Source organism: Hippopotamus amphibius, chromosome 3 (assembly GCF_030028045.1).
Source record: "Hippopotamus amphibius kiboko isolate mHipAmp2 chromosome 3, mHipAmp2.hap2, whole genome shotgun sequence".
In the NCBI taxonomy this organism is placed as follows: domain Eukaryota; kingdom Metazoa; phylum Chordata; class Mammalia; order Artiodactyla; family Hippopotamidae; genus Hippopotamus; species Hippopotamus amphibius.
In genome coordinates this window covers 125142445-125158803 of record NC_080188.1, presented here as the reverse complement: position 1 = coordinate 125158803, position 16359 = coordinate 125142445, and the positions used below count along the sequence as shown (strand labels likewise).

The following is a 16359-nucleotide window of genomic DNA, read 5'->3' as shown; positions in this document are numbered from 1 at the left end:
TGCGGGTAAGAGGCATAGAGCCATGCAACTACTCTGCCAAGGGACCCAGGTGGGGGGAGGGCACATTTCCCTCACCTGGGGACGGAAGGCTCCATAAAGGAGGTGAAATTTGAAGCAGATCTTGAGGAAAGAGGAGAAATTGTTCAAGCGGGAAGGGGACTGGAGTGGGAGGACAGCTTTTCCGGTCTCTCCCCCCTCAGACTGCAGGCCCCTCCTTCTTCTTACCCACCAGCCTCGGGGGAGGTCAATGGCCCCTGCCCAGCCCAGCCCAGCCCAGCCCAGCAGCCCCCTTCGAGGGCCAGTGTCTGATCAGCCTTTGACCAAACAGGTGACGGTGTGAGAAACACAAGCAGACAACTGACAGACGGTGAATGGACTTGGGGCACAGACACTGTTTATTGAGTGGCAGGCGCAGGAGAGGTAGCTGCCTCCAGTGTAGAAGCAGAGGTGGTAGGTCATACCAGGGTGCTGTGGACATCTGGCGGCCAGGGTCATGCCCCCCACTCTGGGAGACAGCACAAGCTCACTACAACAGGAGCAGCAAGGAGTCGGCCTGGGGAAGAGGCAGCCACAGCCCCCCGGGACCCTGGGCAAGAAGCAGCAGATGAACTAGGCACAGAGGCCTGGGGTGGGAGGGACTGGGGTCTGGGTGTTCTTGGGGGAGATGGGGGGCGGGGATCACGTCTGTGGGGTGGAGTAGAGACTGTGGTGGTGGCTGCCTGGTCCCAGAACCTGGGAGAAGAGCAGAGGAGTGGTCCGCGTCTGGCTGCCCCCACACCAGCCTGGCTCCCGCCCGATGGCGCCGTACCAGCTGCTGGAGCCTAGGCTGCCTGACATGCTGCAGGCAGAGAAACAGGCTCAGTCCCACGGCAGTCACTAGGACCACAGGCACAAGAGTTGTGAGAGGGGGAGAATTACAGCCCAGTGACCCAGACCTCTCTGACTACGGCAAACTGCATCTCGCGGCGGGGAGAGATGGGGGCTTTAGCGATAGCAAACCAGAGGGGACCTCACCTGGTACAGACCATGGCAGGGGTGGGGGTGGGTGCCAAGGCCAGCTGTAGGTCCCCATGGCTCGACGAGGCAACCTGGGGGCCCAGGGGTCCTGAGGTAGGGCTGGGACTCCTACCTGGTGCTCTCGCCCCGGCTGTGCTCCCAAGAGCAGCCCTCATCCTCACAGTGTGCCCGGTCAAAGAAGTAGGATCGGGAGCCAAAGACCTGCCCGTTGAGGATGCGGCTGGTGCTCTGGGGGAGGGAGCCACCGTCAATGCTTCCTCCTGCCCCCCACTGGCCTCCCCCAACCCCCAGAACCCAGCCCAGGGACCCCCAGTGCCACCCGTCTCTCCACTGGCCCTCACCAGGTCCTGCGGGGGCCTATGCACCCGGAAGAAGCCCACCAGCAGAGTGGTGGGCAGCAGCTCCCACACAAAGAGGATGAGGCCAAACACCAGGTAGCCTTTGTTCCCCAGGTCGTTCACCAGGTCCGCCTGTGGGGAGGCAGGGGCTGTGCCAATCTGCAGTCGTGCCAACGGGGCACCAAGACAGGGCCCAGGCCAGCTTGGGGCCAAGAGCCACAGCTACTGAGGAGGCAGCAGACATGCCAAATGCCCACCTGGTCAGAGACGTTGTACCAGTCGTAATCGAAGGCGTCCAGCCGGCTCCGGGGGGCCAAGGCCAGGGCCGCCAGGTTGTAGCAGGCCCGGCTGGCATAGAGCAGGACCATGGCGCCACCCATCGCAGCTGCCTGGCACACACTGGTCCCCTGGCATAGATGACAACAGGGGACGCTTAGGGAGGGGAGGCTCCAGCTTTCTCTCTACTCTGAGGACCCCAAACACCCCAAAGGACACCCAGGCATCAGTGCTTCTGGCCCTACCTTGGCCTCCAGGTAGATGCTGGTGGAGGGGGCCCGCCGGGCGACAAGGCAGAGGCAGGCGGCAAGAGAGAGTGCACAGATAACAAACAGGGAGTCGCTCACCAGGACACGCACCAGCAGGAGGGCCCAGGGCTGTGCCCGGCGCCGGCGGGACAGCACTGCGCAGAGCACGTTCACCAGCAGAAAGAGCAGCGAGGCCCCCACGAAGGCCCCTCGGACGGCCAGCCTGCAGCCCACAGCACAGTCAGCCCCGGACGACCACCCTGGGCACTCCCCAACCACCCAACCTCCCCCAGGAGACCCTGGTGTCCATCAGAACCTCAGGTCACCCGGTCTGAATCCCGCTCCTCTGGTTTTACAGATGAGGAAACTGAGGCTAAAGAGGTCAGAAGATGACTGACAGCTGTGGTACAGCAGAAAGAGCACTGGATTGGGAACCAGAAATCTGGGCTTAAGCCCTCGCTGTGCCTCCTGCCAGGCATGTGATCTTGAACATGTTGCTTTACCTTGCTGGGCCTCAGTGTCTTCATCTCTCAAATGAGGATAATATCAGCTTCATGAGTAAGTTGTAAAAATTAAAGATGTTTGTGAAAACGCTTAATAAACTGGGAGATGTTATACAAATGACAGGAGTATCAGTGCCCAAGGTCACCCAGAAGTGCCCTTTGGCTTTGGAGCTTCCAAGGGCTGGAGCCTCCAGCTCTTCCTCCATCATGGATGACATTGGTACCCTCTCCTCTCACCATATCGCGACTGTTTCTATTATAGGTGCCCTTCACATATGCAATGCCTCTGCTAAGCCATCTGCACAGATGCCTAACTCTTCCAAGCCTTTCACAAACATTCTGGGCTGTCCTCACCTCAGCCCTACCCGGGGGGGGGGGGGGGGAGGGGGAAAGAATGAACACCGGTCTTCTCCCTGCCCGACCTGGGAGCTGAGCCCACCGAGTACTTACAAGCCTCGGCTCATCTGTGGCCGACGCTTGGCCTTGGCCTTGAACACCACCTGGGAGCAGAGACGCCCATCATTCTTTGGGGCCCTTGGGGCTTGCCACCCCATTGCCCACCCCCACCCATCACCATGGTTACCTGGGCAAAGTAGAGGTTCATAAGCGTCAGTGTGAAGAATTGCAGGCAGACAGGGCAGCAGTAGAGAAGCCAAAAGGGCAGGGGCCCCAGGCGGTTGGCTCGGGGTGTATCTCGAAAGTAGAAGGAAAAGAGGGTGGTACGCAAGGCAGCCCAGAGCAGACAGAGTGCCAGGAACACCGTCTGATAGCTGAGACGCTTGTGCCCATACAGGAGCACCAGCCAGAGCTGGGCATAGACGGAGAAGAAGAGCAGGGCATACAGAGTGGTGTAGGCCGCAGTCAGCCCCAGGGTCACGGCGGGTGGCAGCGCAGGCACCAGCCCAGCAGCAGGCACCAGGCCAGACAGGTTACTCTCCATGTCAGGGAGGGAGGCCTGAATTCCGGAGACAGAGATGAAGGGGTTGGCAGGGGGCCAGGGAAATAAATACGGAGGGGTGGGAGCTGTAGGGTGCAGAGACAGAGATGGGGAGCTCAAGGGGAAAGAAGTTGTGGCTGGCCAGGCCCGCCCCCCTCAACAGAGGGACCCTTGCCTTTGCGGAGCACAGGCAACCTGGGTCCCTCACTCAGGGGTGTGGAAGGACAGCTTTTCCTCTCCAGCGCAGAGGTGGGTGGGGAGGTGGGGTGTACCGCTCTCTGGGCCAGCCTCAGAGCCGGGGGTGGGGGGGGTGGGGTGCAGAGGCTGAAGTAGAGGGGTCCCTGGCCTTGGTCGCTGGAGTCGTCCTGGCAGGAGGGGGAGAGCTAGCCAACGCCAGTCTGCTCAGGGCAGCGGCCGCTGCTGGGGACGCTCAACGCCTGGCTCTCCCCCTCCTCAAACTGGGGGCTCTCTCCCCTCCAACAATCCGGATGGGGAGGGCCTCTGCCTTCCGTCCTGGGGATTCCGGACGCTGCCCCCACCCCGACCCCAGCCACCCCACTGCGTCCACTCTCCAGCCGCGGGGGGCGGGAGGAGGCCGACGCCGCGTCCTCAGGCCGCCGCTGGGGGAGCCGGCTCCGGTCGCTGGGACCCGGGGCTCCGGCTCCCCGGCTCCCGCCGCTCCGCCCCCTCCTGCGCCTGCGCGGCCGCCGTTCGCTACGCAAATTGCTCAGAGTCGGGCCCCTGCTACGCAGACGCGCGCCGCGCCCGGCGCAGAGCCGTTCGAGAATTGGCGCGAGTTGCGCCGCCAGCGGGCGCCAGGGGTTAAGAGAGGCGGCGAGCGACCGTGACGCTCCGGCTGCGCTGCATCCGGCCCGCGCCCGGGTGGACACTGTCCGGGGCCACCGGCCCTTGCTTCTTTGGGAGGCCGGCAGTTCCTATGCTTCTGTTCCCCATCCCCAAATCGAGATCGTGCCGCCCGACCCGGGGCGGTAACGACCTCCCTTCACCAGGTCTCTGAAGGAAACTTCCGCCCTCAGCCAAGATGGCCTCGGGGGCCCGCCCCCCAGGCCTTAACCCGCGGGGCCCCGCAGCCCGCGCCAGTCCGCCCGCCCGCCCGCCCGCTCCCCGGCCGGCGGCGGTGCCCGCTCACCTGGCCAGCCGTCTGCCAGGCGCGAGGCTCCGCGAGTCCTGTGGTCACCCTCATAGGGGCCTCTGTCCCTTCTGCGCCAGGGCAGGCATCCTGCCAGGGCGGAGGCTCCCTCGCTTATCTCGAGGGCTCCCCAGTTGGCGCGGGGAGGGGCGCCCCCGATGCGGGCGGTGCGAGGTTTCTACTGCGGGGAGGAGGGACGGGGACTTCCCGAGCCGGTCACCCGGTTCAGACGGAGCAGGGACAACGGCAACAACGGTTGCATCCGACGGCCGAGCTTCAGTTGCGGCTGTACAAAGTGCTTTCACCCACGGTAATCACCACTCAGTTTACAAGGATCACCGACTTCTGAGGGAGGTGTCATCATCCCCATTTTACAGGGATGGATATTAAGGCCCAGAGGGCCTGAAGGACTTGTGAGCAGGGGCTGGCCCCCAGATGGGGACCCCAGAGAATCCCTCATCTGCTCCTACACACGCCCAAGGCATAAGGAAGTCGGGAGGTGAGCACCCGGAGGCGCAGAAGGGACCCAGGAGGAAGGCGGTGGGCGGGGCCCGGGCCGGGAAGGGCCCCGCCCGCTGACCAGCTAGTGACATTTCGAGAGCCGATTGGGCCGTGTCGGTGACAGTTCCCGTTGCCCAGGCAACTAGGGCCGGGCTCCCTCAGTGCTAGAGGGACGCGGCGGGCCCGGTTCAGGGGCCTAGAGATCGGGCTTGGGGTGAGACTTGTGTGCCAGTCACCACGGGCGGGTCTGGTAGGGGCCTGGGGCTGCTTTACAGCCCCAGGGCTCTGAGAGATTTAGATGCTGGGTGCGTAGGTTGAGCTTCCTGCTGGGCGGGACTCAACGGACAGATTGGGGCCTGGGAGGCAGGGTGGACCTGGGGTTCTGAGGTGGGAGTGAGCCAGGGACGCCTGCGCCCCCATCCCTGCCGGCCACCGTTAGCCCCAGCTGTGCCCTAACCACCTGCCATCTTGCCCCCACAGCCCAGAGCATGTTCCAGATCCCAGAGTTTGATCAGAGTGAGCAGGAAGACTCCAGCCCTGCAGATAGGCGCCTGGGCCCCAGCCCCACAGGGGACAGGCCACCAGGTCCCAGCAATCACTGGCAGACGGCCCCAGGCCTCCTGGGGGAAGCTGGTTACCAGCAGGGGCAGCCGGCCGGCAGCAGCCACCATGGAGGTAGGCACCCCCCACCCCCAACAACCACCTGCCTGTCCACCTGGCCTCCAGCCCGGTAGCTCACTGCACCCCAGCGACATCCACACTCACTGGTGGCTTTGAGTGAGTCCCTAATCTCTCTGCACCTCAGTTTCCTTTTCTGTAAAACAGAGCAATTAATCACCCCTGTTGTAGAGCTGTGGGGATGATTAGCAGGGATATCTAAGAAGCACTAATTATAGAGCTGGTGCTCAGTAATGCTCAAAGTATGTAGCTCTTACCTTAGGACCAGGGCAGAATCACTGAGACAACCAGAGGGGGAAGTGATTTGCTTGAGGTCACATTTGCTTGGCATTTCCTTGGGGCCAGAAGATTCAGGTGGTGCCCTGCCCCAGATTTTCCCTGAGATCCTGGGAGCCAGCCTTCTAGTCCCCAGCTATGTTCTTTCCTGCCCTGTGGCTCACACCCATATGAGGGCTGTCCTTTCCAGTTGCCAGGGCCAGGGGACCCCAAGAGGCAGACAGCCCTACCAGGCAGTGGGTCTGTGTGGGGCTGGGGAAGCATCAGCTGTCCTCCACACCTACCGAGGGGGACTGAGATGGAAGGATGGGCCCTGGAGGGCAGTGGCCATTTCTCAGTAGACCCCACCTCCCCGGTGCCCAGCACAAGCCTTGACACCTGGAACAGCCACAGAGATCTCCTGAAAACAAAACTCATGTCCCTCGCCTGCTGAAACCACAGTGACACCTTCCCATTTTCAGGAGCAGAAAGGCTTAAGATCCCCTCCCCAGGGAATTCCCTGGTGTCCAGAGGTTAGGACTCGTCACTTTCACTGCCTAGGACCTGGGTTCAATCCCCAGTGGGGGAACTAGGATCCCGCCAGCCACGCATCATGGCACGGAAAGGAAGGAAGGGAGGGAGGAAGGGAGGATTGGTATTCAGTTATTAGTCAGGGATATAATCTCTAAAAAAAAAAAAAAAAAAAACCAAAAAACAAACCCTCCTTTGCCCGCTGTCTGTGACACTTTACTCCACAGGCTTTCTTTAACTTCCAGATTTTTGTACTTGCTGTTTTTCTGCTCAAAACAGCTTTCGAACCCCCACTTTCTTTCCCCCAAGGGACAGAAGATGGCTGTCCCTTGCCATCATCTGTATCAAGTGCTGAATATGTGTTCCAGCTGCCAGAGGTTCATCAGTGACCAGAAGAGAGAAGCCCTTGCCTTTGTGGTTGCGGGGCGAGACGAGCCAGAGACAGAGAAACAAACAAACCAGTGAACGATATAACACATTAGAGACGATGCACTGCTGACACACTCTTGACTTTCTCATTGGAATCCTGGAATCTGGGGTACTGGGAGGCCAGGGGAGTGATTTTAATGAGGTGGTTGGTGTGGAACTTGGCAAGAAGCAACATTTGAGCAAAGGCTGGAATCAGTCAGGGGTGAGCCAGGCAGAGGTCTGTGGGAAGACAGATGCAGGCAGAGACCTGCAGGAGGAGGGAAGGGCAAATGCAAAGGCCCTGAGGGCAGGACAGAGTTCAGGCCCCTGAGGGGAGGGGGACTGGAGACTCATCTAGAGTTAAGGGAGGAGGAGGAGCCAATGGGCAGGGCACTTTGAGTGAAAACAAAAACCTGGAGGGCTTTGATCTGATTTGGACCTTGAGAGGAATCACCAGTGCCCCTGCCCTGAGCCAGGTCTGCCATGGGCAAAGGCAGGGGCTGTGCCACAGGGGCGGATGGTGGCCTGTGCCAGGGTGGTGGCGGTGGAAGTGGTAGGTAGCTGGACTCTGGGTTTCTTTTGAAGGCAGAGCTGGCAGGATTTGCTGACGGACAGATGTGAGGTGTGAGGCACAGAGAGGATGGCTGCCTGGGCACCTGGAACCGAGATGGCATGGAGCGAGGTCAGCAGCCCTGTTTGGCCCAGGTCAGGTTAGAGGTGCCCTTTGTGCATCCAGGTGAGGATTTCTAGTAGGGGTAGATACACGTGGAAGTTGGCAGTCGCTGATGTAGTGTTCCTGGGGCCTGGGAGCCAGTGTAGACAGAGGAGGACCTCGGCTGAGCCTGGGGCTTCAACCTGCAGAGGGCAGAAGAGGAGGAGCCAGCACTGGGGTCTGAGAAGCAGGGACCTTCCTGGTAAGGCAGGGGAGTGTAGAACTGGGTGATGCTCATTCCAGGGCTGCTGGAGGAGGGCGGGGCTGCTGGAGGAGGGCGGGGAGTGTAGCACTGGACTGGATATAGGGCCCGGTGCAGCTTGGGTGGAGGGCAGGGAGGGATAATAGGAAGAGAACTGGAGGTAGAAAGGAGAGCACACTCTTGGCAGCTGAGCTCTAGCAAAGAGGAACAGAGGAGCGAGAGGCAGCTGAAGGCCCAAGAAGAGTCAAGGAAGGGTTATTTTATTATTTCTTTTAAGATAGAAAGGGAAAAGAAAAGAGCTTTTCTTTTTTGGCCACATCGCATGGCTCTCAGGGTCTTAGTTCCCCAACCAGGGATCGAACCCATGCCCCTTGCAGTGGAAGCGTGGAGTCCTAACCACTGGGCAGCCAGGGAATTCCCCAAAGAGCATGTTTACAAGTGATGGAGTAATCCAGGAGCCAGGAAAATACTGGAAGATGCAGAAGAGAAGGGAAGCTTGCTGGAGAGGTGTCCTTGTGTAGGAGAGAGTGGGCTGGTGTGCAGGGGAGGGCGGCTGCACTAAGTGCTTTGGGGGAGGTGGAGCTACCTCGTGGGAACTAGTAGAAGTTTCTCTCATGGGTGCTTCCAGTTTCTAGGTGAAAGGGAGCCAGGTCTTGAGCCAGGAGTGAGGGTGGGGAGAGGGATGGGGGCAGAGGAGGAGAGAGGAGCAGGTTTGAAGTGGTTGTCTCGGCCCAGAGTATGATGTGTGGAAGGTGTGCTGGGCAACATCTGGGATGCCACTGGGTCTCGTGGCCGTGAATTTGAGCTGAGGTGGCACAGCTGTGCTTTTCTCCAGCCACACTGGCTGCCTGTGGGAACTCGCAGGGAGTTGGCCTTAACCAGAGCTGTGTTGGTCTTAGCCCGGTGGGGGGTGGGGGGAGCTTAGCTCCTGTGCAGTGTAAGCTGGCCAAGTGTGAGGAGTCCCAGCATCATTAGAGTTGGGATGCCAAGGCAGGGAGCTGGGAAGGACCACTTTGGTGCTATGAATGAAGACACGAGGGGCTAAGAGAGAGAGCGGCAGGGAGCTTTAGTAACTTCCTGCACCCGTGAGGGGCCCATCCTGCAGGTGGGGGGTGCTTGAGGCCCCGAGGGGGAAAGGCTGCACAGCCCAAGAAACATTTGGGGTGGAGGGAGTGAGATTGGTCTGAAGCAGCCATAAGCCAAGGGGATGTCTACCCCAGTTCCGGGTCCAGCCATAAGGAGGTCTGCAGGGGAGAAACTAGCCACCAGGTAAGAGGACAGCACTGGATTCCTTAAACTTTTGACTTAGTTTTTGATGTCTAAAAAGCAAGCGGTTTTTCCAGAAAGGATCCACAAGTCCCAATGGCCTGCCAGAGCCACAGAGCCACTGCCGCCTCCAGATGGGCAGGTGCTGTCACTCTTCACATTCCCTGCCTCCACGCCCCTGCTGTAGTGGACCGTGTGTGTCCCCAGGGCAGGCCAGTGGCCACCTTGTGTGCTGTGACAGCTGCAGTGTATAGCCTGGTGCCTGGGGCGGCTGGGGCGTCCATGGAGAGGGGAGGAAGGACTTGCTGTGGGAGAAGCAGCCCAGTGCTGGGTCCTGGGCCAGACTGCACGGTTCAAACTCAGCTCTGCCCTCTATTAGCAGGTTGAGCTTGAGCAGGTTACTTATTAATTCACTCTGCTTCAGTTTTCTTTTTTCTTTCCTTTTCTTTTTTAATTGACGTATAGTTGACTTGCAGTGATGTGTTATTTTCAGGTATATAGCAAAGTGATTCAGTTATACATATATATATTCTTTTTCAGATTCTTTTCCATTACAGGTTATTACACGATATTAAATATAGTTCCCAATGCTATACAGTAAATCCTTTTTTATCTACTTTATATATAGTAGTATGTATCTGTTAATCCCAGAGTCCTGGGAATTCCCTAGAGCTCCAGTGGTTACGACTCGGTGCTTTCACTGCCGTGGCCTAGGTCCCACAAGTCTCGCAGGGTGTGGCCAAAAAAAAAAAAAATCCCAAAGTCCTAATTTATCCCTCCCCGCCTTCCTTTCCCCTTTGGTAACCATAGTTTGTTTTCGATGTCTGTGAGTCTATTTCTGTTTTGTAAATAAGTTCATTTGTATCATTTTTTATATAGACTCCACATATAAGTGATATCATATGTTATTTGTTTTTCTCTGTCTGGCTTACTTTACCTAGTATGATAATCTCTAGGTCCATTCATCTTGCTGCAAATGGCATTATTTCATTCTCTTTTATGGCTGAGTAATATTCCATTGTATACCACATCTTCTTTATTCATTCATCTGTCGATGGACATTTAGGTTGCTTCCATGTCTTGGCTATTGTAAATTGTGCTGCGATGAACATTGGGTGCCTCAGTTTTCTTATCTGTAGAATGGGAATAGAACGAGTCCCACCTCAGAGGGTTGTTGTGAGAATCTGATGCATTAATATAGGAAAAGTGCTTAGAAAGAGTGCCTAGCACAGAGGAGGGTTTGCTGTTCTTACTATTACTGCAGTTGTTATTATTGCAGTGAGTTGGCCCAGGCCCTGAGGAGACCTGGGGACTGCCATTCACTCAGCAAGGATAAGAGACATGAGTAACCATTGCCCCCCTGACGGCAGACAAGAAAGTGTAGGTTAGAACCACAATGTAAGTGCCTTGAAGGCCATGCCCGGGAGTTTGGAGTTTATCTCATAGGCAGCGGGGAACCATTGAAGGTCTTAGGCAGAGGACAGACATGGTTGAGTTTACAGCAGAGGTTGGCAAACCACAGCCGTAGGCTAAATCTTTTTTTTTTTTTTTGTACAGCCTGTGAGCTAAGAATGATTTTGACATTTTAAAATAGTTGACAAAAATCCAAAGAAGAACAATATTTTATTTCAGTATTCCAAATACAACTTTGGTGGAATACAGCAGTGCATAGTCATTTATGTATTGTTTACGGCTTCTTTCAAAGCTATGATGCGATGTTGAGTAGTTGTGACAGAGACTGTGTGGCCTGCAGTGCCCAAAATATTTACTGTCTGGCCCTTTACAGACAACATTTGCCAGCCTCTGCTTGAGAGTGTTTTCTGATTTCCTCAGCTCTGAGCAAGGTAGGGGTATGTTCTCTACAGGCCAGAAAGGGGCTTTTTTTTTTTTTTTTTTTAATTTATTGGCTGTGTTGGGTCTTCGTTTCTGCATGTGGGCTTTTGGTAGTTGCGGAGAGCAGGGGCTACTCTTCGTTGCGGTGTGCAGGCTCTAGGCACGCAGGCATCAGTAGTTGAGGCTCTCAGGCTCTAGCGAGTAGGCTCAGTAGTTGTGGTGCACGGGCTTTGTTGCTCCGTGGCATGTGGGATCTTCCCGGACCAGGGCTCAAACCCGTGTCCCCTGCACTGGCAGGAGGATTCTTAAACACTGCACCACCAGGGAAGCCCCAGTAAGGGGCTTTTGTACCCCAGATGGCTTTAGGGGCCACAGGAAGCCTGGGCCGAGACAGGACAGGCAGGATGCCTGCTCAGGGTGGAACGCCACGCTGCTCTCCTGCTGGCAGCAAGCAGCATGTGAACCATCCGCATGGTGTTTCAGGATCCAAACCCAGCACTGCCTGATGGCAAAGCCTCACTGCCTGGAACTGTCTGGAAAGCCACTGTTTTAATGAAGTGTGCAAGGATGCTCACAGAAGCATGAACGTGGTTGTGTCCAGCCCCACCCATGTACCCAGAAGCCCAATGGATAAAGAACTTAAAGCTTGGTGGGGGCTGGGGCACCTCCAGCTGTAGGCCCCTCCCAATTCCCCACTCCAGCCTCAGGCAGGTTCTCTGGAAGGATGGAGTGAGTGGGCAGGCCTGGGCACCTACCCATGCTTACAGCCAGGCAGGAGCCACGCCCCCTCCCTCCCCCTTGCCTTCCACAGACTGGGAGAGGCCACCTCTGCCCTGCCCCAGGGCATGTAGGGATGAGAGCTGACTGAGAGTTGGGTGGATAGAGTGGGGGGGCATATCCACTTCCCCCAGGGAGTTCACAGAAAATCCCTCAGGTTTTTTTCTAGTGGATAGAAGGACACTTAAATGTTCAGTTTACACACATGAATGTCATTTTGACAATGGCTGGCTTGGCATTGCTCAATCCACGGCTTTGGGGAAAATCCCCACTCCTTAGAGTAGGCTCCTGGTAGAGCTGGCACTTACAGAAGGTCCAGGGGTGCCTTCCCAGACCTTAGCCCCTAAGGTGGCCCATGGTGCTGCTGGAGTGAGCCTGGGGCGTGAGAGTTAAACACACAGGCCCAGGAGCCATACTGGTTAGGTTGGAATCCCAGCTCTGCCACCTACTAGCTGTGTGACCTTGGGCAAGTTATTTACCCTCTCTGTGCCTTAGTTTTCTCCTCTGTAAAATGGGGACAGTGAGTAACCTCCCTCATAGGATGTGATGAGGATGTAAGGTATCAATACACGTGAAGCACACTTCCAGCTTGACACAGCAAGTGGTCTTCTGCTTGTCCTGATTCCTAGGAGGGGGTGCAGTGCCCACACCAAGTGCCCACCTGCCAGCTACTCACCTTCTGACCCTTGGGCCGTGCATCTGTCAAGTGTGGAGGTATGTGGGTTCTTAGTGCTGGTAAAGGAGGATAATAGGTGATGGTTCCTGAGCATTTAAGTGACCAGGCAGGGTGTGCCGGCTGTGCAACCCCAGGCAAGTTCCTAACCTCTCTGTGCTTCCGTTTCCTCCTATGTAATAGGGAGAGCTTGGCCTCTGCCTCATTGGGAAGCTGGGAGCCTTCAGGACATGAAAAAGGCAGAACAGGGTGCTCTCCCTGTGTCATTTGTTCTCATGGAGGTCCTGGGGGCTGCCCCCATTTCACAGAGGACAACACTGGGGCCCCAAGGGATTAAAGGAGGGGCCCAAGGTCACAAAGCAGGAAGGGGATGGAGGTGGGGACCCCTGCCCTGCTGCCCACGCCCCACGGAACTGGACAGTGCTCTGCAGACCCCTGTTCTCATCAGGGGTCTTGCTGCTCTCAGCTCCTTAGCCCCCATGCCCAATCCCAACTGCTGACTTAGCTGCCTGTTCCCCACTGCCATCTCCTTCCTCAAAGGCTTTATGGTGCCCTACCGACCTGACCTCAGGCTTTGGTGAAGCCCAGGAGCTGTGACCCCCTCTTAGCCGAGGCTTTTCTGGATCCAGCCCCCTCTTCCCTTTTTGGCTCTCTCAGCCGTGTGTCTGGAGCTGGGACCCTTGGAGGCCCTGCAGCCCTGGAGCTGACCCACAGGCCTTTGGGGGAGGACGAGACAGTTACCCCTGGCTTGAAGACCTGGCCTAGATCTTACTTTCTCCAAAATGCCTCCCTGACAGTCGTGCCTTGCTGTGGATGCTGTTCCCCTGCACTTGTTCCGTGTCTTGCTTTCACTCTATACTTAGCTCTGGATTTTTGCTCCTGGGAGTGTTCTAGGTCTTTCTTTGGGTATGGGGGTGGGGTTGGCAGGAGTTCAGGGGTTGGCACACAGTACACAGGTCAGACACTCAGGACACACCTCTTTGGGTTTTTTGTTTTTGTTTTTAATTTTTGGCTGCATTGGGTCTTTGTTGCTGCACACGGGCTTTCTCTGGTTGTGGCAAACAGGGACTGCTCTTCGTTGCAGTGCGCAGGCTTCTCATTGCAGGGGCTTCTCTTGTTGCAGAGCACAGGCTCTAGGCACACAGGCTCTAAAGCACAGGCTCAGTAGTTGTGGTGCATGGGCTTAGTTGCTCCATGGCACATGGGATCCTCCTGGTGGAGGGCTCAAACCCGTGTCTCCTGCATTGGCAGGCAGATTCTTAACCACTGCGCCACCAGGGAAGTCCAGGACACACCTCTTTAAATAATGATCCATCATGCCCCTTCAGCTTAAAAAAGCACTTTCACGCTCTTTAGGTGACCCTTATGCAGTCACTGGTAGTAAGGACTAGGTTTATCCCCACAGAGAGGTGAGGACGCAGGCTCAGGGAGTTGAAGGATGGTTGGACAAGGGAAGAAGGGTAGCTCAGTGGATAATCACTGGACTCTGGATTCCAACAAACCTCTAGGGGCTTCTAGCCTCAGAGCTCCACAGCTGTGTGACTCTGGGCAAGTCTCAACCTCTGTAAGCCTCTGTCTTCTCATCTGCAAAGTGAAAGCAATGTTAGTACTCACCTCCCAGGATGGTTAGGAGGATAATAAGGTAATGCCCAGGGTCTAGAACACAGGAAGTGCTCCATAAGTATTACCTAGTCAACAGAACGTTCTGGAAACTTTACCAGAGTGGGTGCTGTGGGAGGTACAGATATGCTGCTGACAGGTTCTTGTTCTCTGGGGGCCCAAGGTCTCCTGTAGGCCACAACAGTGAAACAAATGGGCCCCAGCAGGTCATCTGCAGGTGGCCTGGCTAGGGTGATACTTCCTCATCCAGGGGCCTGGTTTCCTCTGAGGGGTAAGGGAGCTGATAAAAGAGCTAACAGCCCAAGGCGTTGCCGGGAAGCCCCAGGGTCTGGCACTCACAGCTGTATCTACCATTTCTCATGCCCTTATTTTGTGCCAGGCACAGAGGAAAGTCATTTTATACACTAAGGGCCTGGCCCATTATTGGGGCTCAATTAAGATTTGTGGGATTAATGAGAAGTTAATTCGAATCGTCACAAAAGCCCCATGAGCTTCCCTTAGGAGGGAACTGGGGCTCTGAGAGGTAGTGATGTGCACGCAAAGGCATCAGCGGGCCGGCGCAGCTAATGCTGAGGGCTTCGCCAGGGCTGGGGGCGCAGAGAAGTGGAGATTCACGTCGTCCCCGCCCCCTGACCTTCTCTGCAGGCACTGGGGCAGTGGAGACCCGGAGTCGCCACAGCTCGTACCGCGCGGGGACCGAGGTTGATGAAGGGACGGAAGAGGAGGAGCCCAGCCCCTTCCGAGGCCGCTCGCGCTCGGCGCCCCCTAACCTCTGGGCTGCACAGCGCTATGGCCGCGAGCTCCGGAGGATGAGCGACGAGTTCCACGGCTCCTTCAAGGTGAGCGCCTGCCGGGGCGCGCGGGGGACCGTACTCCCGGGGTTCCTCCCACTGCGCTGTCCCTTTCGAGTCCCAGGGCATTTCGGGATCTGTAGTCAAGACCCCGCTCCAGAAGGCCGAGGCTCCTGGGTTCCCCAAATCCTTGGAGCGCGAGGCATACTGGCATCTGTGCTCCTGGCCGACCCCTTGCGGATATCCGGGTCCTCGGACCTCAATTTCGGAACCACTTCTTTACTTTTCAAATTACGGTCCCCACCTTCCAGGTGCTAGATCTCCGGCTCTGGGGCTTACAGAGTTCTAGGCGTCTTCTCTTTCCGCCCCCGCCATGGAGGGTTTGGCCTGCTTAGATTAACTGGACTGGTTAGATTAACCCATACCCAAGGGCCCAAGCGATCTCATGCTTACTTGTCAGGCGATCCCTCCGTCTCCTGACAAGTAATGGTCTGCTGGGAGCTAGGGTCTTTATCTCCCCCGGGATCTCGCTTGGCTGTGGGATTACGGAAGCGGAGGGGCCCTACTCGCGCTGCCAGGATAAGCTAACTCATTTAACCCTTTCCTCCTCCCACCCCGAAGGGAATTCCTCGCCCGAAGAGCGCGGGCACAGCGACGCAGATGCGACAAAGCCCCAGCTGGACGCGCTTCCTCCAGTCCTGGTGGAACCGGAACTTGGGCAGAGGGAGCTCCGCCCCCTCCCAGTGACCTGTTCAACATCCGGAAGCTCCCAGCCGCTGCTGGCAGCCATCTTGGGAACGGGCGGAAGTCTTTTCTGTAGGCCTTATGCCAGAGGAGGCTCAGTTTCTTCCCTTTCAGAAGGAGGCGGTCTGACCCAGAGCCCAATTCCCTTCCGGTGTGTGCTTGGACCACAGAGGGGCTCGGCCCCCATCGGAAGTTTTGAAGTTTTTCCGCCCTTAGCTGCCGGAAGTGGTCCTGCGACCCCGCCCCCGGCGCTGGGCTGCCGCTGACGCCTGCGCCAATTGCGAGCCGGGATTAACCCCAACTTCGCCAGAACCCTTCCCTCAGCGGTAACGCTGCGGGCTGACGCTCACTACGAAACCTAATAAAGCCCGCGTCTGTGCCCTGGAGTCTCCTATGTCCGTCGCTTGGGGCTTCGCGGGCAGGGGGAGCGCCAGCACCGACAGAGTTTCAAAATGCCCCAGTTTTACGTATAAGGGAAACCGAGGCTCTTTTTTGAGTGACATCCTGGAGCCGAGATTAGGGAGGGGTTGAGGCGGCGAGCAGAGTCGCGGCAGCTTGGCCTCCGGGAAGCAGAGCGCGACCGGGCTTCGGGGACCTCCAGGTCCTTATCTTTAACATGGTAATTGGGAGCCGCAGGCCGGCTGGCCGGCTGGCCGCCAGAATTCCGCGCACTGCAAACCATGCCGCCGTCCCCCAGGGAGGGTCACTTGTTCCTATTTGGGTCAGTCCTTTTGAGCAGCTACTGTGTGGCCGGCCTGGGGCCAGCGCTCCTCGGGGAACTGGCAGGAGGAGTAGGGCGGGGGAGGGGGGCGGAAGGCTGGGCGCAGGGCTCTGAGTAGAGTGAGCGCTAGGGAATCCGAGAAGCTTCACCAGGACCTGGGAGCAGAGCTCAGAGCTCA

At 57.3% G+C, this 16359-nt stretch overlaps 2 protein-coding genes and 1 long non-coding RNA gene across 6 annotated transcripts; 1 reads left to right on the top strand and 2 right to left on the bottom strand.

Moving 5' to 3' along the window:
• Positions 1–363: 363 nt before the first annotated feature.
• On the bottom strand, positions 364–4598 carry GPR137 (G protein-coupled receptor 137). Of its 3 annotated transcripts, none has more exons than XM_057728323.1 (8): positions 4470–4598; positions 2966–3337; positions 2833–2882; positions 1877–2102; positions 1613–1762; positions 1359–1487; positions 1130–1245; positions 364–838 (listed from the first exon to the last, which is right to left on the bottom strand). In XM_057728323.1, exons 1-8 carry the CDS (start codon positions 4521–4523, stop codon positions 679–681), a joined length of 1257 nt encoding a protein of 418 aa, XP_057584306.1. In that variant the 5' UTR covers positions 4524–4598; the 3' UTR covers positions 364–678. The 3 variants fall into 3 exon arrangements, with proteins under 3 accessions (XP_057584306.1, XP_057584308.1, XP_057584307.1); XM_057728325.1 differs by having other exon boundaries at positions 1979–2102; XM_057728324.1 differs by lacking the exon at positions 4470–4598 and adding an exon at positions 3495–4341.
• Positions 4599–4652: 54 nt separating this feature from the next.
• On the top strand, positions 4653–15840 carry BAD (BCL2 associated agonist of cell death). 2 transcript variants are annotated; one of them, XM_057728326.1, is made up of 4 exons: positions 4653–4779; positions 5451–5645; positions 14571–14764; positions 15338–15840. In XM_057728326.1, the coding sequence occupies exons 2-4, from the start codon at positions 5459–5461 to the stop codon at positions 15461–15463; spliced, it is 507 nt and encodes a 168-aa protein (XP_057584309.1). In that variant the 5' UTR covers positions 4653–4779; positions 5451–5458; the 3' UTR covers positions 15464–15840. The 2 variants fall into 2 exon arrangements, with proteins under 2 accessions (XP_057584309.1, XP_057584310.1); XM_057728327.1 differs by lacking the exon at positions 4653–4779 and adding an exon at positions 5106–5184.
• LOC130849439 (uncharacterized) lies at positions 13142–15341 on the bottom strand. Its single transcript, XR_009052741.1, has 3 exons — positions 14696–15341; positions 13994–14093; positions 13142–13889 (listed from the first exon to the last, which is right to left on the bottom strand). It is a non-coding gene; the product is annotated as an uncharacterized LOC130849439 (long non-coding RNA).
• Positions 15841–16359: the final 519 nt, after the last annotated feature.

Excerpts from the sequence above, each read along its gene's own strand:
- GPR137 (XM_057728323.1), bottom strand. The coding sequence starts at position 4,523 with ATGAGGGTGACCACAGGACTCGCGGAGCCTCGCGCCTGGCAGACGGCT. Across the intron at positions 2,103-2,832 it reads CCACAGATGAGCCGAGGCTT|GCTGGCCGTCCGAGGGGCCT; the intron begins GTAAGTACTCGG and ends TGTGGGCTGCAG. Across the intron at positions 1,488-1,612 it reads GGTACAACGTCTCTGACCAG|GCGGACCTGGTGAACGACCT; the intron begins GTGGGCATTTGG and ends GCCTCCCCACAG.
- BAD (XM_057728326.1), top strand. The coding sequence starts at position 5,459 with ATGTTCCAGATCCCAGAGTTTGATCAGAGTGAGCAGGAAGACTCCAGC. Across the intron at positions 5,646-14,570 it reads CGGCAGCAGCCACCATGGAG|GCACTGGGGCAGTGGAGACC; the intron begins GTAGGCACCCCC and ends CCTTCTCTGCAG. Across the intron at positions 14,765-15,337 it reads AGTTCCACGGCTCCTTCAAG|GGAATTCCTCGCCCGAAGAG; the intron begins GTGAGCGCCTGC and ends CCCACCCCGAAG.